Source organism: Nerophis ophidion, linkage group LG01 (genome assembly GCF_033978795.1).
Source record: "Nerophis ophidion isolate RoL-2023_Sa linkage group LG01, RoL_Noph_v1.0, whole genome shotgun sequence".
Taxonomy (NCBI): domain Eukaryota; kingdom Metazoa; phylum Chordata; class Actinopteri; order Syngnathiformes; family Syngnathidae; genus Nerophis; species Nerophis ophidion.
The window spans coordinates 51,291,779-51,315,585 of record NC_084611.1 but is presented as its reverse complement, the minus strand read 5'-3'; the positions used below and the strand labels follow the sequence as shown (position 1 = coordinate 51,315,585).

Below are 23,807 nucleotides of genomic sequence, written 5' to 3'. Positions count from 1 at the left end.
GTACGCCTCCTCTTTTATTTGGACTTTCCCTGATTACATGGCAACAGCTGTTTATAAGGGACGGGGGTCGTAAACGGCCGCTGCCTTTGGTCACAAAACAGTTCAAAGAAAAGGTGCCTCTTGGGGAGTCAGTTCTTGCTTCCTCTCCGCTTTGTGTCATGATCCGTGGTCCGGATCATCTTTTTTTCAGTTATGTTGTGTTAGTTTTGGACTCCTTTAATTCCTGTTTGTGCACCTTCTGAGTTTAGTCACCGTGGCTACTTATGATTTTCACCTGCTTCTGTTGTTTGGGACACACCTGTGTCTAACTATTTAAGTCTGCCTTTGTTGATCATTCGTTCTGGCTTCATTGTTTGCGTCACATCTTTGCCAAGTGAGTTTTGTTCCATGCTCTAGTCCGTGCTAAGTTATATCCTTAGCTTCTGGTGCCGACACCTTGTTCCGTCTGTTTTTTTTTCGTTTTGTACCTGTTTGTGTTAAGTTACGATTAAATGATGTTGTTACCTGCAAGTCCTATCCGGAGTCGTCCTCTTGCTTCCTGGGAGAACAATCCCCGCATCACCCTGCGAGCCAATCGTGACACTTTGTAGATCTTTTGAAGACAAAATCTTCCTGTGGATTACCATACATGTAAGAAAACAACGCCTTCATGTCGCTTCCCATTCTACACAGTGGAGTTTTACAAGCCTTTTGCTTGGTAGTATCAGAGACAGGGGCGTCGCCAGACAGATTTCACTGGGGCACGTACCCCACTGTTGAAATTTCACCAATAAAAAAAAAAAATTCAGAGTTTTAAGTCTACATAACATAGACAACAGCGCACATACTACTTAGTATAGTAATTGATTGCTACTGTATTCACTCCACGAAACAATGAGCACATGGCTAGTTAATATGGTAATTTATTCACGTGTGGATCAGACTTCGGTTGAGAGAGAGAGAAAGAGAGAAAGAGAGAAAGAGAGAGAGAGAGAGAGAGAGGATGAGAATCACTGCGTGAGGTAGGTAACGTTAGCCAACAAGAATTTGTTAATTATATTATTTTGATTTTGATTTGACTCAAACTGTAACTCCTAGATGGATATCAAAAAATTATTCGCCCGCAGCAGGGAAGAAGCAGCAGGAATGAGAGCTGTAAGTGAAGTCCTATCTAGCCAGGCAACATCATTGTCTTAAGTTGATGCTAAGTTAGCTAACTTTATTCCTTGTATCAAGACAAACATATTCATTTGCTGTACGAGCTGTCGGGGGAATTTCCAATCAACATGAAACATAATGTTGGTTATTTTCTGCTGGTTCTGCATCAATGATGATTTGGAGTAATCATGTGTGAGTTGAGTGCTTCTCAAATGGTTTATCTTCAGGAAGAAAAACATTTTTCCATATCATCAAGTCGTGAGCCAAATTTTTAAATCATTCAAGTTTATTTCACTGAAAAATAGCACAGTAGACTTGTCTTGTTAATCGGTGTGACTTTGACTAAAATAATCTTGTTTTGTCAGCAGAAATATGGCTACAGCTAAAGCATCTGGTTTTGTTTCCAGAAAAAATAGTAACATTTCTGTATTTGTTTTCAGAAAGATGGCTGAAAATATCGGGTTTTGTTGCCCCATTTAGATTAAAAAATATATATATTTCCATGTCTATCCTGAGTCCTCCTCCAACTTGTTAGTCAGTTTGCCTTTTGCTAAAATACTCACTAATAGTCGCTAGAAAAATGGCTAAAAATATCTGGTTTTCTTGCCACAATTTGATTTTTTTCTCCCTAAACTTGTTTTTTTCCATGCACACATCTGACTGCGACTCACTGAAAATGACACACAATCCACTTTTATGTCACGACCCACCAGTTGGGAACCACTGGTCAACTGTATAACAGTTACTGTAATATTTCCATGTCTGTCCAGAGTGATTGACCACTTTGTAAAAATGAAAACGAGACGTTACAGTTTACTTCTCAGAAAATGATTCCCTGAACAGACACACAACATTTATTCTACTACTGTGACTTTATTGTTTTCTGTATATTTTATAGTTTTGCGTATCTGAAATAGGATAAGCCACATTGCCATAAATGGAAATTAAATAATATAAAAGAACCCAGAGAAGTAGGGGTGCTTTATTTTTTGTTTTACTCTTGTAGATGTTAAATTTGCAGATGATTACTGCAATATATATTTCAAAAAGATTCATTGCTCTTCCTTTTTGCTTTTACCAGTAGCAGTTTAGAAGTCTGGAGTAAAAAAGTGCACAAGTAGGTCAAATGCATTAGTTAATTTCAGGTGGTTAATCAAAGATCCATACAACATAATCTGATATGATTTCATAGTTGAAACACTATTTATGTATTTTTTATGATAAATAAGTGCTAAAAATATTTTTGCTTGCGCGCTTTGCACGCTCACATTAATTATTTGTGCCCCAGGTGTGCCCCAGTACAGTATTAGGTCTAGTGACGCCCCCAATCAGAGACAGCTTTTGTCCTCTTGCCGGGAACTCATGGCAACACAAAGTTTGGTGATAACTTAGATAAAATTATTCAGACAGTCTTAGTTTCGTTCTGCATAAGCTGGAATTCCTTTTCTTAGGGGCACTCACCTTTTGTTTATCTTTGGTTTAAGCATTGGATACCTTTTTATCTCCACCCTGCCTCCCGCTAGGGGTGTAACGGTACGTGTATTTGTATTGAACCGGGGTTTCGGTTCGGTACGAGGGTGTATCGAACGAGTTTGTAGTCTAAAGTCTTAACAAGCTGCTCTGCTTTCTGCCTCTGTCTGAGCAGTGAGCACCCAGCATTGTCCCGCCCACACAACCATCTAATGGCTTCCTTACAAAGCCAATCAGCAGTGCGTATTCAGAGCGTTTTAACAGCCAATCAACAGTGCGTATTCAGAATGCATGTTGTAAATGCTTCATTGTCGACCAGACATGTGTTTAGCAGCGGACATCGTACACTCCCCAAATTTTAAAAAACACTTTTCGGTCACAACTATTACAAACATCAGTATGAGCCCGTTGACATTTTAGAAACTTAAACTGCAGTTCACAGTTCTGGGTTGAGGTGATGTGAAGGCTAATTAGCTTTTAGCGTTACGTTAGCTCATTTTGCTGTGTGTGTTTGTGCGTGTGTGCGTGTCTGTGTGCGTGTGTGTGTGTGTGTGTGTGTGTGTGTGTGTGTGTGTGTGTGTGTGTGTGTGTGTGTGTGTGTGTGTGTGTGTGTGTGTGTATGTGTGTGTGTGTGTGTGTGTGTGTGTGTTAGGGGCAGCAAACCCCTGTGTGTCTGTTATTTCACATGAACTAACATGAACTCTATGGTGTTCAGGGATGAATAGTCTCTCCTATTGCTATTGTACTATTTTTCAGCTATAGTTACATTAATCATACGTAATGTAGCAGCCTAGTTTTGAATGGCAGGGTACCTGCTATCACATGTTGACAAAAATATAACATTTACATAATAAAAGTCAACTACAAGCTTCCCAAATGCTGTAATAAATCAAGCATGATGAGTTGACTTGAGACTGTTTAATGTTGCACTTTGTATATGTAGAAGAAAGGTTTTGTCATTTTATTAAATCAAAGAAACAACTTGAGGCAGTTTAATGTTGATTAATGTGGGCAGAATTATTATAGTGTTCCCAATGTTAAAAGGATAAATCCATTGTTTACAAATTTGGTTCATAAATAACCCCAAAAATTATATTTGTTTGTTTTCTTACTGTACCGAAAATGAACCAAACCGTGACCTCTAAATCGAGGTACGTACCGAACCGAAATTTTTGTGTACCGTTACACCCCTACTTCCCGCTGTTGCCGACATCTACAAAGCAATTAGCTACCGGCTGCCACCTACTGATATGGAAGAGTATTACTCGCTTTCATATCATTTGCAGAGTATAATTACTGGTTTGCAAAAAATATTTTCAACCCAAATAGGTGAAATTAAATCATCTCCCACGTCACACCAGACTGTATCCCTCAACAGGGTGGTTGAAAAACATTGTCTTTGGCAAGCCAATTTCTTTGTGGCCGCTGCAATGCAAAATAAACATATTTAACTTTTCCTTTTTTCTTTTTTTACAGTCGTCCCTCGTTTTTTACTGTTAATTTTTTTTACAGAGTTTAAACAAATCCCTGCAAAGTTGGAATTATTCATTAGAAATCGAATGTTTTCATTGCTAAAAAAATAAATAAATAATAATAATAGATTTTATTTGTAAAAAGCACTTTACATTAAGCAGACAATTTCAAAGTGCTACAGTGAATAAACAAATAAAATAATAATACAAATATAATAAAAATAAATAAAATATAAAAACTAGAACAGTCTAATAACTAGAACGAGTATGCCTATATCAATAAAAAGGCTTTTTAAAAAGAAGGGTTTTAAAGCCTTTTTTAAAAGCATCCACAGTCTGAGGTGCCCTCAGGTGGTCAGGGAGAGCGTTCCACAGACTGGGAGTAGCGAAGTAGAAAGCCCGGTCTCCCATAGTTCGTAGCTTTGTCCTTAGAGTTTGGAGGAGGTTAGCCTGTTTGGAGCGGATGTGTGGTGTAGAAGATTTGGGGGTGAGTAGTTCTTTGAGGTACAGGGGGGCATTTCCATGGAGGCACTGGTGAGTTAACACGGAGACTTTGTTTTCAATCCTGAGTGGAACAGGAGGCCAGTGAAGGGATTTTTAGAGCTGGTGTGATATGGTCGTATTTCCGCACTCTCATCAGGAGCCTAGCAACACTATTCTGTATGTACTGCAGCTTCTGAATTTTCTTGCTGGGGATCCAGAACATTAGAAAAAAAAACTGTTTAAGACCTTTTTCAACATTACGAGCGAGGTTGTCCTGAAGAATTTGGAAGTAATCATCCTTTTTCATTCTCCCATTTACTCTCTGCAAAGCACCAGTTCTTTTGGCAGCAAAACGTGCCCTGAGCATATTACTACCACCACCATGCTTGACGGTAGGGATGGTGTTGCTGGGATCAAAGGCCGCGCCTTTTCTCCTCCAAACATATTGTTGGGTATTGTGGCCAAACAGCTACATTTTTGTTTTATCTGACGTCACATGGACAAAGATGCGAAACTTCGCCCTTGCTCCTTATTAGGGTTAGGGCCTTGCATGGCAGCTCCCGCCATCAGTTTGTGAATGTGTGTGTGAATGGCTGAATGTGGAAATAGTGTCAAAGCGATTTGTGTAACCTTGAAGGTAGAAAAGCGCTACACAAGTTTAACCCATTTACCATTATTTATCAATATTATTCTGTTGTTTTGATACTTTACATTAGTTTTGGATGATACCACACATTTAGGTATAGATCTGATACCAAGTAGTTACAGGATCATACATTGGTCATATTCAAAGTCCTCATGTGTCCAGGGACTCATTTCCCGACTTTATAAATATAAAATGAATTAAAGAAAAAATATTTTGTGATGATAAAAAAAATATCGATGTAATGATAGTAGTATCGACTAGATATGCTCTTGTACTTGGTATCATTACAGTGGATGTCAGGTGTGGTTTGTTTACATTGTGACGCCGGTGAGTTATTGTATCCTCCTACGGTGTGTAGTGTAGCGTGTTTAGCTATTCCTCGTCCTGCAGTGATAATAATACTTGTAAGAAACTTATTTTATTTGTCGCCATGGAGACGAGTATTAGTGATTTTGAAGTAGCAAAAACACTTCAGACTGCCATGTCTTAAGGTACCTCTTCCTGAGGGCAATTCAGTGTTATAACTTCACCTTTATCTTCACTTTTTAGGCCAAAAATGCATCCGTTCTCCCTTTTCTGTCCACAAACCGTGTCTGCTTGTAAGTACTCTGCATGTGTGCACTGCCGAACATGCTCCTCTGCTCGTAAAACCAGCAATGTCACGATGTGACGACAATGAAAAAAAAATATGGCGAACCGTCCTTCCATCCATCCATATTCTTCTGCTTATCCAAGGTCGGGTCGCGGGGGCAGCAGCCTAAGCAGGGAAGCCCAGACTTTCCTCAGCCACTTGGTCCAGCTCTTCCCGAGGGATCCCAAGGTGTTCCCAGGCCCGCCGAGAGACACAGTCTTCCCAACGTGTCCTGGGTCTTCCCCGTGGCCTCCTACCGGTCGCCTAGGGAGGCGTTCGGGTGGCGTCCTGACCAGATGCCCTAACCACCTCATCTGAGTCCTCTCCATGTGGAGGAGCAGCGGCTTTACTTTGAGCTCCTCCCGGATGGCAGAGCTCCTCACCCTATCTCTAAGGGAGAGACCCGCCACCCGTACAGAGGAATACTCATTTGGGCCGCTTTAACCCGTGACCATAAGTGAGGATGGGAAAGTAGATCGACCGGTAAATTGAGAGCTTTGCCTTCTGGCTCAGCTCCTTCTTCACCTCAACGGATCGATACAGCTTCCGCATTACTGAAGACGCCGCACCGATCCGCCTGTCGATATCACGATCCACTCTTCCCTTACACGTGAACAAGACTCCGAGGCACTTGAACTCCTCCACTTAGGGCAGGCTCTCCTCCCCAAACCGGAGATGGCACTCCACCCTTTTCCGGGCGAGAACCATGTACAGTATCATCCCGTGATGATACTGTACAAGAGTACAACCCAGACGTCTCTCCTCGATTGAGCCAAATTTAATTCTGTCTCTGTTTAATTCCTTACTTCTTGTCTTGTTTAATAGATGTCATCAGTGTTTGAACCTGACATTGTGTTTTGTGCTTGCGGTGTGCCTCGGGATTTTTTTCAATGAAAAAAAAAAGGTTGTAAAACACTGCCCTAGAAAATGAGTTTCTCAGTGTTCACTCTTACAATAAAAATGTTGCTACAGTTTGGTTATTATAAAGGTTGTGGAACGTAAATTACGTATTGTTGCTCATCTGCATCATCTGCAAAAAGCAGAGACCTAATCCTGCAGCCACCAAACCGGATCCCCTCAACGCCTTGACTCGCTTAGAAATTCTGTCCATAAAAGTTATGAACAGAATCGGTGACAAAGGGCAGCCTTGGCGGAGTCCAACCCTCACTGGAAACGTGTCCGACTTACTGCTGGCAATGCGGACCAAGCTCTGACACTGATCGTAAAGGGAGCGGACCGCCAAAATGGCTAACCGGTACTTTTCAAACAGAGTACAGTACCGTTTTTTTTATTCATTAGTACCGTGATACTATACTAGTACAACCGTACAACCCTAGTGTGGAGAATCTACTCGCAGTCAAGGCTGTAAGGTGGTATCCGTACGTGAGAATGGTGGGAGGAGTACCAATTATATCGTCCAATACTTTGGAAAATCATGAATATTGTAAAAATAATTAACGTTTTGATGCTGCGGATTGAACGGTTCTGGGTGTTATAGAGGCAGACGAAAAACGCTGCGGTAGAATAACGAATAGATGAATGCCTTGGATCCATCACTCGCTTAATTGCGTTGTAAAATCATACTTTTAAGGCTCTCTGACTCTACTTGGGAAGAGTTATGGAATAGTTGTGAGTGTCAGACATTTGCATTCGAGCTCGGTTCCACTGCAGAGAGAGGGGAGGAGAGGAGAAGGGAGGCCTGTCAGCTCCGATTGGTTCTGGAGTTGCTAGACAACAGATGTCCAGCCGGCTGGGGGGGGCGGACTACCTGTGGAGAACGGAGCGAGGGTAGGTAGGAAAGGATGGAGTGAGGGGGTGGCTTTGACAAACAGACGCAGGGATTCTCTGAAAACATACCCAAGCGTCGCCAAATTTCGACGCCGGCTTTATTTTAAGTTTGATAACAAGCTGACATCCAAATCAATGCAAGAAAAGATGGCCGATTGTGGCCAAAATAATAATCATCAATATTTTGACTAATACTGGACTACACGATCAGTCGTGAAATGCATTGCATGAGCAAAACTGGATTAGAAATCTAGGGCTCAAAAGGGCACGGGGATTTCCACAATGCGTCGCGGGTGTTGTTGACATGGTTGTGCTGTATAAAGAGAAACAAACTGGGTCAACATGGATCGTACGAAATAAAAAGTAAAAGAACTGTACTCTATTCCGAATGCACATTATCTGTAAAAAGTAATGAAAATATTGAAAATATGTGGAGTAGTGGGAGAGAGGTCGTGCGCAACCCGAGGGTCCCTGGTTCAATCCCCACCTAGTACCAACCTCGTCACGTCCGTTGTGTCCTGAGCAAGACACTTCACCCTTGCTCCTGATGGGTGCTGGTTAGCGCTTTGCATGGCAGCTCCCTCCATCAGTGTGTGAATGTGTGTGTGAATGGGTGAATGTGGAAGTAGTGTCAAAGCGCTTTGAGTACCTTGAATGTAGAAAAGCGCTGTACAAGTACAACCCATTTGTCATTTATAATTGACCATATGAGCTTAATCAATGGCTTTCAGCCTCATTTCTTTAAATTTTATTTAATTTTTTTAATTTTTTTATAGACATCCAGCGTCAATCATTCCTGTCCATTACATCATATTTGCATACATCTATTGCAGGGGTAGGGAACCTATGGCTCTCGAGCCAGAGATGGCTCTTTAATAATAATAATATTAATAATAATAATAATGAATTACATTTGTAACACACTTTACATTTGTTTAAATCTCAAAGTGCAACAAAATGTAAAAAAGATAAAAAATTGAAAATTGAAAGTTAGAATATATAATAGAAAATTAAAATAAAAATGAAAAACAGATAAAACAGACACATAGATAAAAATGGAAATAAAAGCATGAAAGCACTGGATAAAACAGATAGGCAAGCAGTGTATTTAAAAACAAGAAGTCAGATGAATGAGATAAAAGCTGTGCTAAAAAGGTGGGTTTTTAGTCCCTAATTAAAACGGTCGACCGACTGTGGTGCGCTAAGGTGGTCTTTTGATGACTGCATCAGGCTCTTAGATAAGTCTTAGCTGACATTGCTTAACACGATAAGTCAGGGGTGTCAAACTCAAATACAGAGTGGGCCGTAATTTTAAACTGAACAAAGCCGCGGGCCAAGGTTGATCAAATTAACCTTTTAATAGTAACCCAAACACGTTTTGCATTGAATATTGAACAAGCAAGGCTTATATAACTTTATAGTGACATGCAAAATCCAGTTTCAAATAATAATAATAGTAATAATTAAAAATATATCAATGGTATATCAAATACAATTTAAATAAAAATTGAATGACTCTTTTCTATTTGCAGCCTTCTGAGGTAAATATCAAAATAAACCTTTTCCACAGGCTAATAATACATTTGAAAATAAAACAACAATAATGAATGAATCAAACATTCAAGCCTTGAAGTAGCAAGAGAAAGCGCATGAATAAATTGTTAATTATTGCTCAGTTTGCTCCACTGATTTGCTTTACCACTGAATATGGAACAAGCAATAATTATACAACTTAATAGTACAAAAACAACTTTCAAAACAAAAAAACGAAAAAACATCAATGGTAAAATTAATGACATTTAAATAAAACATTTAATGCCTCTTTTCTATTTGCAGCCTTCTGAGGTAACTATCAACAGGCTAATAAATCTTAAAATAAAATAACAATGAGATGGGTGGGGATGGGGGTGGAGGTGGGGAGCAGGGTTAGGTGGTAGCGTGGGGTGCATATTGTAGTGTCCCGGAATAGTTAGTGCTGCAAGGGGTTGTGGGTATTTGTTCTGTTGTGTCTATGTTGTGTTACGGTGCGGATGTTCTCCCGAAATGTGTTTGTCATTCTTATTTGGTGTGGGTTCACAGTGCGGCGCATATTTGTAACAGTGTTAAAGTTGTTAATACCGCCAACCTCAGTCTGACCTGTATGGCTGTTGAGCAAGTATGCTGGCATTCACTTAAGTGTGTGTATAAGTCACATATATTATGTGACTTGGCCGGCACGCTCTTTGTATGGAGGAAAAGCAGACGTGACAACATATTGTAGACAAAGCTAAAGGCAGTGCCTTATAGGCACGCCCCCAAAATCTGGAGAAATTCGGGAGAATGGTTGGAAAATCAGGAGAGTTGGCAAGTATGAGTATTAGCGGCGAATGCAGTGTTACAGCGGCTCTGTCGCTGTATAATACCGGCGGGCCAGCTCTAATGTTAATTTGATATTGCCTCAAGGGCCAAATTAAATTGCACGGCGTGCCAAATTTGGCTCGCGGGCCAGAGTTTGACTCCCGTGCGATAAGTAATGAATATTCCACTGGTCATCACAGTGTTAAAAATAACGTTTAAAATACAAAATAATCTCATGCATTTTAGTCCATCCATCCGTTTTCTACAGTGCCCATTCAAGGAGTCGCATTAATGGTAAGAAGTTATTTATTATTGGTTAGCTTCAGAATAAAAAGATTGTTTGGATGTCCAGGATGAGTGGAATCGGTTGAAGGTGGAATGGTTTGAATTGGTTGAAAAATGTGGAAATGGTGGAAGTTTGAAAAATGGCCAATTCATTTTGGAATGGAAAAAATAAAAAAAGGAATTATGGGAAATACGGGAATTTTTTTTTTAGAATTGTTGAAGTAGAGAACACAATTCCCAAACAGGCTGAATGTTTTGAAGTTGGAACAGTTTTGTCAGGGGTATTTGGTGACAAACCCCAGGATGCAGAGATGGAGGCAGGCATGGAGTGAGAAAACATGATTTAATAAAGATACTAAAAAAAAATCAAACAAAAGGGTACTAACACAAAGCGCGCACAAGGCGGATAACAAACTAAGGGTATTTAGCATAGAAGCTAGCAAGAAACAAAAAAGGGCTTAGCGTGGAAGCTAGCGGGTAGCAAACACGAAAACAGAAGTCGTTACTTGTAGAGTGAAAACAAAACAGAAACAGGGAACAAAAGACAGTAAATTACAAACAAACGAATGTAGCTTACCGCTACGCTGCAATAAACCGACACGATAGCAAAGACAGGAGCAACATGTGGCAACGACAATGATCCAGCACTGACTGGAAGACAAAGTGGGTACAAATAGGAGCGGGCTGATTGACTACAGGTGTGGCCAGGTGCCAATCAGCCGCAGATGAGGTGACAACAGCACACAGGGAGACAAACAGGAAGCTGAACCAAAATAAGAGCACTTGACAGGAACTAAAGACAGGAGAAACTAAACACAGAGGAAACAAAGACAAATGCAGAAGAAAAAACTAAAACATAGACAAACTGTCAGGGGAAAGCCTGACAAGTTTGAATCAGATGAAAAATGTGGGAATTGTGGAACTTTGAAAAATGTCCCATTCTTTTCATTTGGAATTTCATGGAAATTTCGGAAAACCTTGAATTTTTTTGAAAATATATTTTGAGTGTTCTGAGTGAGTTGAAATGGTTGGTGTTGGAAGTTTTCAAATCAGTCGAGAAATGTTGCAGTAGTAACATTTGTAATTGAGAAATAATATTAAGGTATTCCTGGAATTTCAGGAAAAAAGGGAATTTTTCCAGTTCAAAAAACAATTTGTTTTTTTGTCTTGGTTAAAAGGAATTATTTGTCAGTATAACGGTTGAAGTGGGTTTAAAAATGTGGGATGAGGAATCGACAGAAAAAAGGTTGAAAAAGGGGGTTGAAAAAACGGGAATTCTGGAAATTCCTGAAAGTTTTGTGAACTTGTTAAAACATAGTTTGAATGTCCAAGATGGTGGAATATGTTGAAAGTGGATTGGTTTGAATCGGTTGAAAATTGTGGAAATAGTGGAAGTTTGAAAAATGGCCAATTCATTTTGAATGGGAAATTCAGAAAACATTGGGTAAAGCGAGAATTTTTTTGAAAATGGTAAAAAACAAAACTTGATTGGTCTGAATGAATTTGGTCTGAGTTTGAATTTCAAGAATGTTGTAATGTGTTGAAAGTGGAATGGTTTGAATAGGTTGTAAAATGTGGAAATGGTGAAAGTTTGAAAAATGACCAATTCATTTTGAATGGGAAAAATAAAAAAATAAATTATGGAAAATACAAACATTTTTTTTAGAATTGTTGAAGTAGAGAACACAATTCCCAAAAAGGCCGAATGTTTTGAAGTAGGAACAGTTTGAATCAGATGAAACATGTGAGAATTGTGGAATTTTGAAATGTGTCCCATTGATTACACTGGGAATTTCAGAAAAACTTGGGAATTTCGGGAAAAGCGGGATTTTTTTTTTTAAATGGTAAAAAAAAAACTTTATTGGTCTGAATGAGCGAATTGCTTGGTGTGGAAATTTTTCAAATAGGTCAAGAAATGTTGAAGTAGTAACATGTTGAATTGAAAAATGGTGTTAGGGAATTCCTGGAATTTCGGGAAAACCGGGAATTTTTCCAGTCCTAAAAACAACTTTGTTTTTTTTGTCCTGATTAAGAGGAATGTTTTGACGGTGGAACGGTTGAAATGTGTTGAAAAATGTGGAAGGAGTAGTTGCCAGAAAAAAGGGTGGAAATACGGCTTTGGAAAAGCATATATTCTGTAAAACCCTGGATTTTTTTTGAACTTGAAAAAAAATATTGTTTGAATTTCCAGGTTGGTGGACTATGTTGAAGGTGGAATGGTCTGAATGGGTGGAAAAATGTGGAAATGGTGGAATTTTGAAAAATGGCCAATTCATTTTGAAAGGGGAAAATGAAAAAAGAAAGGAATTGGGGGAAATCCAGGATAAAAAATTAGAATTGTTGAAGTAGAGCACTCAATTACCAAACAGACTAAATATTTTGAAGTTTGAACATTTTGATTTAGATGAAAAATGTGGGAATTGTGGAACTTTGAAAAATGTCCAAATTGATTACAATGGGAATTTCAGAAAAAATTGGGGAAATCATGAATTTTGTATCCAATGGTAAAAAATAACCTTGATTGGTCTGAATGAGTTGAATAGGTTGGTGTTGAAATGTTTCAAATCGGTCAAGAAATGTTGAAGTATTAACATGTTGAATTGAAAAATGGTATTACGGAATTCCTAGAATTTCGGAAAAAAACTGGAATTTTTCCAGTCCAAAAAACAACTTAGTTTTTTTGTCCTGATTAAGAGGAATGTTTTGACGGTGGAATGGTTGAAATGCAATGAAAAATGTGGAAGGAGTAATCGCCAGAAAAAAGGGTGGAAATACAGCATTGGAAAAGCAGAAATTCTGGGAAATCCTGGAATTTTGTTTAACTTGAAAAAATTATAGTTTGAATTTCCAGAATGGTGGAATGGTTCTAATAGGTTGAAAATTGTGCAAATGGTGGAAGTTTGAAAAAATGGCCAATTCATCTTGAATGGGTAAAAATGTCCCTGAAAACCTGGAATTCTGGGAAATCTGGGAATTTTTGGAATTTGTCAAGGGAAAGCCCACGATTCCTGAATAGGCTGAACAGTTTGAAGTTGGAACGCTTTGAATCGGGTGAAAAATGTGGAAGGTAGAGCGCGGTCAAAATCTGGAGAAGAAAAAGTAGAAGAATAAATAGATGGATTTTGGTGTAGAAAACCTTATGTGTGAATGTTTTGGTACATTCACACATTAATATTGTCAATACTTGGACTATGAGGTGGTTGTTATCCTGAGATGCAAGTGAACTTGGACCGGAGATGGCATGAAGGTAAAGACATCTTTTATTTTAACACTATAACTGCACAAAAGGCAAACAATAGCCGGGCACAATGGCGGTACAAAAACTTGGCTGTGAAAACAAAACTCGCACTAAGGCAAAACTATGAACATAAAACAAAAAACTTGCACTGCGGCATAAATAATGAGAAAACTTACTTGGAACGGAATGAGAACGGGACATGGATCATTGGCATGGATTACAAGGTGCGTAGCGGGTAATGGAGGGTGATGTTGTTCAGAATGAACAACAGAAACAGACAGGCTTAAATAAAACTGTGCTGATCAGTAAAAACAGGTGTGAGACATGAGGACAGGGGAAAACTAATGGATAGTTATGGTGACAAAACAAACAAGGAAGTGCAAAATTAGGAACTGAGTGGCCAAAAAACAAACAAAACATGACTAAAACAAAACATGATCACATTGACATGACAAATACAAAATAAAATAATACAAACAGATGGTAAATAATAAAGAGAAAAACTAGTATTTTTTTTAAACAGTACTAATTTGAGAAAATAAAAGCAGGCTTATAGGGCATGTCAGCATTGACACAGTTTATCCAGTATGAAGTCAATTTCTCCAATTTATAATGACTACAAACCGTTATCTTCTCCATTTAATGAATATCCATTGTGAGTTTCATCCATAGCTTCAAAGTCGGCCACTCCTGTAATATCCATTTCCTGGTAATGGATATTATCTCCTATGATATCCATTTCCTGGTAATGGTCTTTTTACAAACCACTGGTAGGACAAAGGATAGAGTCTTACTTTCAAGGGGTACTTCACATTTCAAAATATCTCTGTCCAATAGTCCTTCATGGCAGAGCAGGCCCACAAAACCAGACTCTTTCCATAGTGGATCAAACATAATAGTGTGAGAGTCCAGTCCATAGTGGATCTAACATAATAGTGTGAGAGTCCAGTCCATAGTGGATCTAACATAATAATGTGAGAGTCCAGTCCATAGTGGATCTAACAAAGTAGTGAGAGTCCAGTCCATAGTGGATCTAACATAATAGTGTGAGAGTCCAGTCCATAGTGCATCTAGCATAATATGGTTAGAGTCTAGTCCATAGTGAATCTAGCATAATAGTGTGAGAATCCAGTCCATAGTGGGTCTAGCATAATATTGTGAGAGTTCAGTCCATAGTTGATCTAACATAATAGTGAGAGTCTCAGTCCATAGTGGATCTAACTTAATAGTGAGAGTCTCAATCCATAGTGGGGCCAGCAGGAGATCATCTTGAACGGAGACAGGTCAGCAGTGCAGAGACATCCCCAATCTGGGTGCCGACTTTGGACAGCTAGCGCAACATCTGTGGTCACTGAATCTGTGCCACAAAGGAGAAGGGGGGCAGAGAATAAAAGAAATGGCAGATCAACTGGTCTAAAAGGGGGGTCTATTTAAAGGCTAGAGTATACAAATGAGTTTTAAGATGGGACTTAAATGCTTCTACTGAGGTAGCATCTCTAACTGTTGCGGCTACAACATTCCAGGGTACCGGAGCCCCAATAGAAAACGGTCTATAGCCCGCAGACTTTTTTGGGGCTCTGGGAATCACTAATAAGCCGGAGTTCTTTGAACGCAGATTTCTTGCCGGGACATATGGTACAATACAATCACCAAGATAGGACGGAGCTAGACCGTGTAGTATTTTATACGTAAGTAGTAAAACCTTAAAGTCACATCTTAAGTGCACATGAAGCCAGTGCAGGTGAGCCAGTATAGGTATATATATATATATATATATATATATATATATATATATATATATATATATATATGTATATATGTGTAGAAGTATTTAAAGGTATATACAGTATAGGCGTAATCTGATCAAACTTTCTTGTTTTCGTCAAAAGTCTAGCAGCGGAATTTTGTACCTCTTCCAACATGACTGTGCAACTGTGCACAAAGCAACGTCCATAAAGACTAGGATGACAGAGTCTGGTGTGGATGACCTTGACTGGCCTGCTCAGAGTCCTGACCTGAACCCGATAGAACACTTTTAGCATGAATTAGAACGGAGACTGAGAGCCAGGCCTTCTCCACACCAATGAGCTTTTGGAAGAATGGTGGAAAATTCCTATAAACACACCCCGCAACCTTGTGGAGAGCCTTCCCAGAAGAGTTGAAGCTGTAATAGCTGCAAAAGGTGGATCTTTTGAGCCATTTATATGTTTGAAAATGCTTAGTTTTGGCCCCAAAAATGTTGACTAAGGATAAAATAGTGGTAGGAAAAGGACGGATGGATAGAAATGTGAGGTGAGGAAGACGTTACATGGAGGTGCAGTCGTCCATGAAGATTAGTGTGTGTCAGAGGTGTGACCTTGCTGAAGGGAGCCATCATCATCCAATGATGTGATGACTTGTCGCCGCCAGGAGGCCCGTCTGCTTCTCCACTTTTGTCCTCGGGTCTGACACCGCAGCTCCCACTCCATCAAGTCACCGCCTCCTCTCCACCAGCGCTGCTCATCATAAAAATAGACTTGTGCTGTGCAAGATGAAATAAAGGTTGACGTTGTGCCGATAACGATGTTAAAGTTAAAGTACCAATGATTGTCACACACACACTAGGTGTGACGAAATCATTCTTTGCATTTGACCCATCACCCTTGATTACCCCATGGGAGGTGAGGGGAGCAGTGAGCAGCAGCGGTGGCCACGCCCGCTAATCATTTTTGGTGATTTATGATGATGAGGATGATGAAACACTTCTATGTGACACTTTAGATCAGTGGTGACATACTCATTTTTTATTATAGAAGATTAAAAACTATCTATTTTTTTATGATTATTATTAATATGGGAATGCCCAAGCATTCACACATAGAAGATTCTACACCAAAAAGTAACATATTTATTATTATCATTTTTATTATTATTATTATTATTGTGTGAATGTCCAAGCATTCAAACATAGAAGATTTTACACCAAAAAGTCATCATTTATAATATTATTATTTTTATTTTTATTATTATTATTATTATTTTGATGATTATTATTATTGTGTGAATGTCCAAACATTCACACATGGAAGATTCTACACCAAAAAGTTATCTATTTATTGTTATTATTTTGATGATGATGATGATTATTATTATTGTGTGAATGTCCAAGCATTCATATGTAGAAGATTCTACACCAAAAATTCATATATTTATTATTATTATTATGATTATTATTATGGTTATTATTATTGTTAATATTGTGTGAATGTCCAAACATTCACACATGGAAAATTCTACACCAAAAAGTATTATTATTATTATTTTGTAAATTTTCAAGCATTCACACATAGAAAATTTTACACCAAAAAGTAATCAATTTATTTTTATTATTATTAATAATATTATTATTGTGTGAATGTCCAAACATTCACACACAGAAGATTCTACATTAAAAAAATTTGTTTATCATTAGTATTATTATTATTATAATTATTATTAATATTATTGGTATTATTATTATTATTGTGTGAATGTTCAAACATTCACATACAGAAGATTCTACACCCAAAAATTATTTGTTTATTATTATTGTTATTATTATTATAATTATTATTAATATTATTGGTATTATTTTTATTATTGTGTGAATGTCCAAACATTCACACACAGAAGATTCTACACGAAATATTATCCGTTCATAATTATTAGTGTTATTATTTATTATTAATATTATTGGTATAATTATCATTATTGTGTGAATGTCCAAACATTCACATATAGAAGATTCTACACCCAAAACGGACACAATCCTATTTGCTCACAAGTGTAGTAAGTCTATCGGCTTTGCACGTGTTTTAGCACACGCTAACCTTCCGTAAATCAGACCCGAGACATGTTTTTCAGTATATGTAACACGGCTTTATTGCATTTTTTTCCTCAACAAATTAAATCAAAATGGCCCATCACCATGGAGACATTTATTTACTGCAAATTCACGTGATCGTGCTCCTACCGTACAGGTTTGCACTTGTTTTAGTACACGCTGACCTTCAGTAAATCAGACCCCAGGCATGTCTTTCAGTACATGTAACACAGGTTTTTAACATTTTTTTTTCTTAAGAAATTAAATGAAAAATGGCCACTTCCAAAGACATGCACCTGGGGATAGGTTGATTGGCAACACTAAAATTGGCCCTAGTGTGTGAGTGTGAATGTTGTCTGTCTATCTGTGTTGGCTCTGCGATGAGGTGGCGACTTGTCCAGGGTGTACCCCGCCTTCCGCCCGATTGTAGCTGAGATAGGCGCCAGCGCCCCCCGCGACCCCGAAAGAGAATAAGCGGTAGAAAATGGATGGATGGATGGCCCATCACCATGGAGACACTCATTTATTGCACATTCATGTTATCATGCTCCTACCGTACAGGAATGCACTAGTTTTAGTACATGTTAACCTTCCGTAAATCGTTCTGCGGCCCTTGCTGTAAAATGTTTGGCCCCGCCCCCTGTGCCCAACATGCTGATGGAAGGCAGCTGGCACAGTGCTCCATGCCAGTGTCTCAGCTGCACTATTTTTTACATTTCAGCCTCACAGTAAATAAGCTGCGTCCTCACTTCAGGAGTAAGCAGAAATGCTAACGATGCCGACAGGAAGTCACCTGCTATTCCGAGATGAACTCGTTCTCATTAAAGAAAGAAAAAAAGAAAGAAAAAAACACAGAGAAGAGAAAATGGTGCGAGTAAAAAATAGGCGTCCTATTTTATTTGAAAAAAAAAAGGAAAAAGAAGTAGGACCCTCGGCTCGTTTCCTCCCGCCTCTCCTCTCCTCTCCTCTCCTCTCCTCTCCTCTCCTCTCCTCTCCTCTCCTCTCCTCTCCTCTCTTCTCCTCTCCTCTCCTCTCCTCCCCTCCCCTCTTTCCTCCTGGTGCTGCATGTGTCTCGAGGCAGAGCTGAAGTGGGTCGCGCTCCATCGCTCATTTGAAACACTTCTTCCTCTCCTCGCTTCTTCCTAATGGGAATGTTCCCACTGGCCTTTTCATTAAGTACAACCTAATCACTCTACAATCATTCTGACTTGGGGGCCACATTGTAGTAACTATATCTGTACACACACACACACACATATATATATATATATATATATATATATATATATATATATATATATATATATATATACACTGTATATATATATACACCAAAAAGTTATATTTTGGTTTCATCTGACCACATGACATTCTCCCAATCCTCTGCTGTATCATCCATGTATCAGTGAGAGCTTTGAATGGTGGACCAAATACTTATTTTCCACCATAATTTACAAGTAAGTTCTTTAAAATACCTACAATGTGAATTCCTGGATTTTTTTTCACATTCTGTCTCTCACAATTGAAGTGTACCGCTGATGAAAATTACAGACCTCTGTCATCATTTTAAGTGGGAGAACTTGCACAATCGGTGGCTGACTAAATACTTTTTTGCCCCACTGTATATACACACATACAAAACAATGCTGACTGCGGATGGATGTTAGCCGCTAGCTAGCTAGCCATGTCTTAAAGCACCTCTCCCTGAGGGTGTTTCAGTGTTAGAACTTCACTTTGATCTTTACTTTTTAAGCCAAAATGCGCCTGTTCTCCCTTTTCTCTCTACACACTGTGTCTGCTTGTAAGTACGCTTGTGTTTGTGCGCTGCCAAACATGCTCCTCGGCTTGTAAAACCAGCAATGTCTCGACGTGACATGCCCGTTATTTTTTTTAAAAGGACAGAAATGGGAGCAACCGGTACTTTTTAGAGGCGGTGTGGTATAGTTTATGATTCAGTAGTATACTGTACACTACTTTGAATACAATATACAAGTCTATACAGTACTTTATATTCAACAAAGATAATCAAACTTCTCTTTATTAACAAACCAAAACAACGACAGCCGAAACTGTCCTGTATGTGTTGCTCCGCAGACCTTTTTTTGTTGAACTATTGTTGTTTCTATGTTATTAATGTTTTATTATTCATAACCAGCCAACCCCCAAATATTTTCAAACTCGTCCCAAACATTCGTGCTGCGAAATTGTTGTCTAACTATTATAGTTTCTTTATGTTATTAACAATTATAGCTTATGGTCGGGGGCTGGCTATGAATAATGATATGTTAATAACATAAAAACTTTACTAGTTAGACAAAAATTATGTCACTCTTTAGAAAATGTCATTTAGAAGAACTTAAAGAGCGTAACTGCTCAAACCAAAATGTTCACAGCACAAAAAAAATGGCGGTTTTATTTTGACATTTTTAATCATAACTGGGTCTAACTTCAGGAATTCCCATCATTAATTGACTCCTGATTAGACCACATCCTGGGGTGGGTTCTAGCGCACTTTTAGCGTACTTTTATCACCGAGTACCAACTCAGAAAAAACGACCACCATAAGACCCAACTATGAAATACAGTCGCGTAGTAGGCCCACGTATTCATTAAAAATATATTTCATTTTTTCGGCCACTGCAACATTACACCCGTTTTGAACGCAAGAAAAATAAAACACTGTACTTTATTCGGATGCAGTTCTTTGATGTCATCTGCTATTGTTATTGTTGTCTAGAGTTTTGGTTCTGAGAAGCGAAGAGCTGCATGAGCACTGACACACACACACACACACACAAACACGGTGCAAAGACTCAAACATACGCTGACAACAATGCAGCTGACGTCATGTCAGATGATTCAGAAAGCCAATCACTGTGCTAAAAATAACCTATGTGTGTTTACTCTCTCTCTCTCTCTGTGTGTGTGTGTGTGTGTGTGCGTGTGTGTGTGTGCGTGCGTGCGTGCGTGCGTGTGTTTGTGTGTGTGTCTTGTAGACCATCAAAAGCTGGAGAGAGAGGCCAGGATCTGCCGTTTACTCAAGCACCCCAATATTGGTGAGCTGCATCAACACAAAACCTACACGCAAACACACACACACACACACACACACACACACACACACACACACACACACACACACACACACACACACACACACACACACATTTTTGTACTTCCGACCTTCTTAAGACCTGAGAAAAATGTCTCCCTCTTTTAGACCAGCCTTTCTAGATATATATAGATTTGTATTGACAACATTAATAATATATACATACTATGTAATAGAGATGCGCGGTTTGCGGTCACAACCGCGAAGTCCGCGGATAAACTGCGGGTCGGACGGGTGACATGACGAAAAAATAGATTTTAAATAGATCCGGGCGGATGGCGGTTGAAAAAATTCGGAAATATATACTGTAATAATCCCAGGAATGTAGGCTCATAAAACTTCTTTGTTTGTCTTGTCTTTATTGCACAAGATGTAATACAACCACACAACTCTCATGTCTCTAACGCTTTTCCGGGGACAACTGGAACTCTCACTTCCTGTCGATAACGTCACTTCCCTATCTCTCCCGGAAGTCCCGCCCCCCAGCCAAAGTCATTGGCTAACACCCCATAGCCAGCCGCTACATTATACATAGTTAAATGTTATGTTGAAGAGGTTCATTTACCCTACTGACGTGTATTTATAAATCGTTGATTTATACACGCTAGTAGGTAAAGTGGTGTACCTGACAACTCTTGATGGTACAACATGTCACAGACAACGTGACGCTAAGATCACGTGACACCTCTGATGAGGGCTGCAGAAGCAAGGTAGCCCAAACTTGTCAGGTACAACACTTTACCTTACTAGCCTGTACAAATCAACCATTTATAAATAGTTAAATGTTGTTACCCACACACGAAAATCGAGCAGCACTCTTTGAAACAGTATGTGGACATACTTTTATTTTGAAGTGTCTCGTTTGGTCTGTCGACGGATGTAAGGAAGCTACTTCCGGGTATGGCCAACGAGGTATTTGTCATTTGTTGGTATTTTACTTGGTTAAATGTTTGATCCACATGCTGTGCATGTTATTATTTTTAAGTTTGTAACAACGTAAAAATTATTACAGTTATTGCAGTTTCCACGGTGAATTTGAAGGGAAAGTAAGCCTTCAAATAAATCAGTTCAAGAAAGCCATTGTGTCAGTGCTATTTGGAGGGAGTTACACTTTCTAACCTCACTAATGCCTTGCATCGTCTATATTAGATATATAACAACGGGCGGGTGGTGGGTGGCTGTGGGTTTGATGAAATGTTGGTTCGGGTGAATTGCGGGTGGATGACGACTTTAGTGATGCGGTTGCGGTTGATATGATTGCCTATCTGCGCATCTCTACTATGTAAATATAAAAAATAAATTGTTTGTGTAGAAGTTTTTGTTTGCAATTGTTTTTTTTATCATACATATATATATATATATATATATGTATATATATATACATGTATGTATATATATTTATATATATGTGTGTGTGTGTGTATATATGTATATATATGTATGTATATATGTATTTATATGTATGTCTGTATATGTATGTATATATGTGTGAATATATATGTATAAGTGTATATTTGTGTCAATATATATACATGTATAAATATGTTTATATGTATATATGTGTATATATGTATATATGTATGTATATGTGTGTGTATGTAAAAATATGTGTTTGTGTGTATATATATACATATATATATATATTTACACACATTTGTGTGTGTGCATATATACAAACCCCGTTTCCATATGAGTTGGGAAATTGTGTTAAATGTAAATACAAACAGAATACAATGATTTGCAAATCCTTTTCAACCCATATTCAACTGAATGCACTACAAAGACAAGATATTTAATGTTCAACCTTATAAAAAAAGTTGGTTTTTTTTACATATAATAATTAACTTAGAATTTCATTTTTATTTTTTTTTGCATATAATAATTAACTTAGAATTTCATGGCTGCAACACGTGCCAAAGTATTTGGGAAGGACATGTTCACCACTGTGTTACATCACCTTTTCTTTAAACATCACTCAATAAACCTTTAGGAACTGAGGAAACAAATTGTTGAAGCTTTGAAAGTGGAATTTTTTCCCATTATTGATTTATGTAGAGCTTCAGTCGTTCAACAGTCCGAGGTCTCCACTGTCGTATTTTACGCTTCATAATGCGCCACACATTTTCAATGGGAGACAGGTCTGGACTGCAGGCGGGCCAGGAAAGTACCCGCACTCCTTTTTACAAAGCCACGCTATTGTAACATTTGGCTTGGCATTGTCTTGCTGAAATAAGCAGGGGCGTCCATGATAACGTTGCTTGGATGACAACATATGTTGCTCGGATGACAACATATGTTTCTCCAAAACCTGTATGGACCATTTAGCATTAATGGTGCCTTCACAGATGTGTAAGTTACCCATGCCTTGGGCACTAATACACCCCCATACCATCACAGATGCTGGCTTTTGAACTTTGCGCCTATAACAATACGGATGGTCATTTTCTTCTTTGTTCCGGAGGACACCACGCCCACAGTTTCCAAATATAATTTTAAATTTTGACTTGTCAGACCACAGAACACTTTTCCAATTTGCATCAGTCCATCTTAGATGAGCTCTGGCCCAGCGAAGCCGGCGGCGTCTCCGGGTGTTGTTGATAAATGGGCTTTGCTTTGCATAGTAGAGTTTTAGTTTGCACTTACAGATGTAGCAACCAACCGTAGTTACTGACAGTGGTTTTATGAAGTGTTTCTGAGCCCATGTGGTGATATCCTTTACACACTGATGTTGGTTTTTGATGAGAGATCAAAGGTCCGTAATATCATTGCTTGCGTGCAGGGATTTCTCCAGATTCTCTGAACCTTTTGATGATTTTACGGACCGTAGATGGTAAAATCCCTAAATTCTTTGCAATAGCTCGTTAAGAAATGTTGTTCTAAAGCTGTTCGACAATTTGCTTACAAAGTGGTGACCCTCGCCCCATCCTTGTTTGGGAATTACTCAGCATTTCATGGAAGCTGCTTTTATAGCCAATCATGGCACCCAACTGTTCTCAATTAGTCTGCACACTTCTGGGATGTTCCAAATAAGTGTTTGATGAACATTCCTCGAATTTATCGTTATTTATTGCCACCTTTCCCAACTTCTTTGTCACGTGTTGCTGGCATCAAATTCTAAAGTTAATGATTATTTCCAAAAACAAATATATTTAACTGAATATGGGTTGAAAAAGATTTGCATATCATTGTATTCCGTTTATATTTACATCTAACACAATTTCCCAACTTTTATGGAAACAGTGTTTGTACGAAATACGTATGTACTGTATATATGTGCGTGTGTGTGCGTGTATAAGTATGTATTATATACAGTATATACGTGTATATATGTGTGTTTGTATGTATGTATATATATATATATATATAT

The 23,807-nt window shown here is 38.5% G+C and overlaps 1 protein-coding gene across 8 annotated transcripts in view; it reads left to right on the top strand.

Annotated features, from left to right (window-relative positions):
- Positions 1-23,807, top strand: part of camk2d2 (calcium/calmodulin-dependent protein kinase (CaM kinase) II delta 2) — a 127,281-nt gene that overhangs the window by 40,598 nt on the left and 62,876 nt on the right. For all 8 annotated transcript variants that reach the window (XM_061906652.1, XM_061906613.1, XM_061906660.1 and 5 more), the window contains exon 3: positions 20,325-20,384. In XM_061906652.1, coding sequence (XP_061762636.1) covers positions 20,325-20,384 — 60 coding nt within the window. The remainder of the gene's footprint in view (positions 1-20,324; positions 20,385-23,807) is intronic.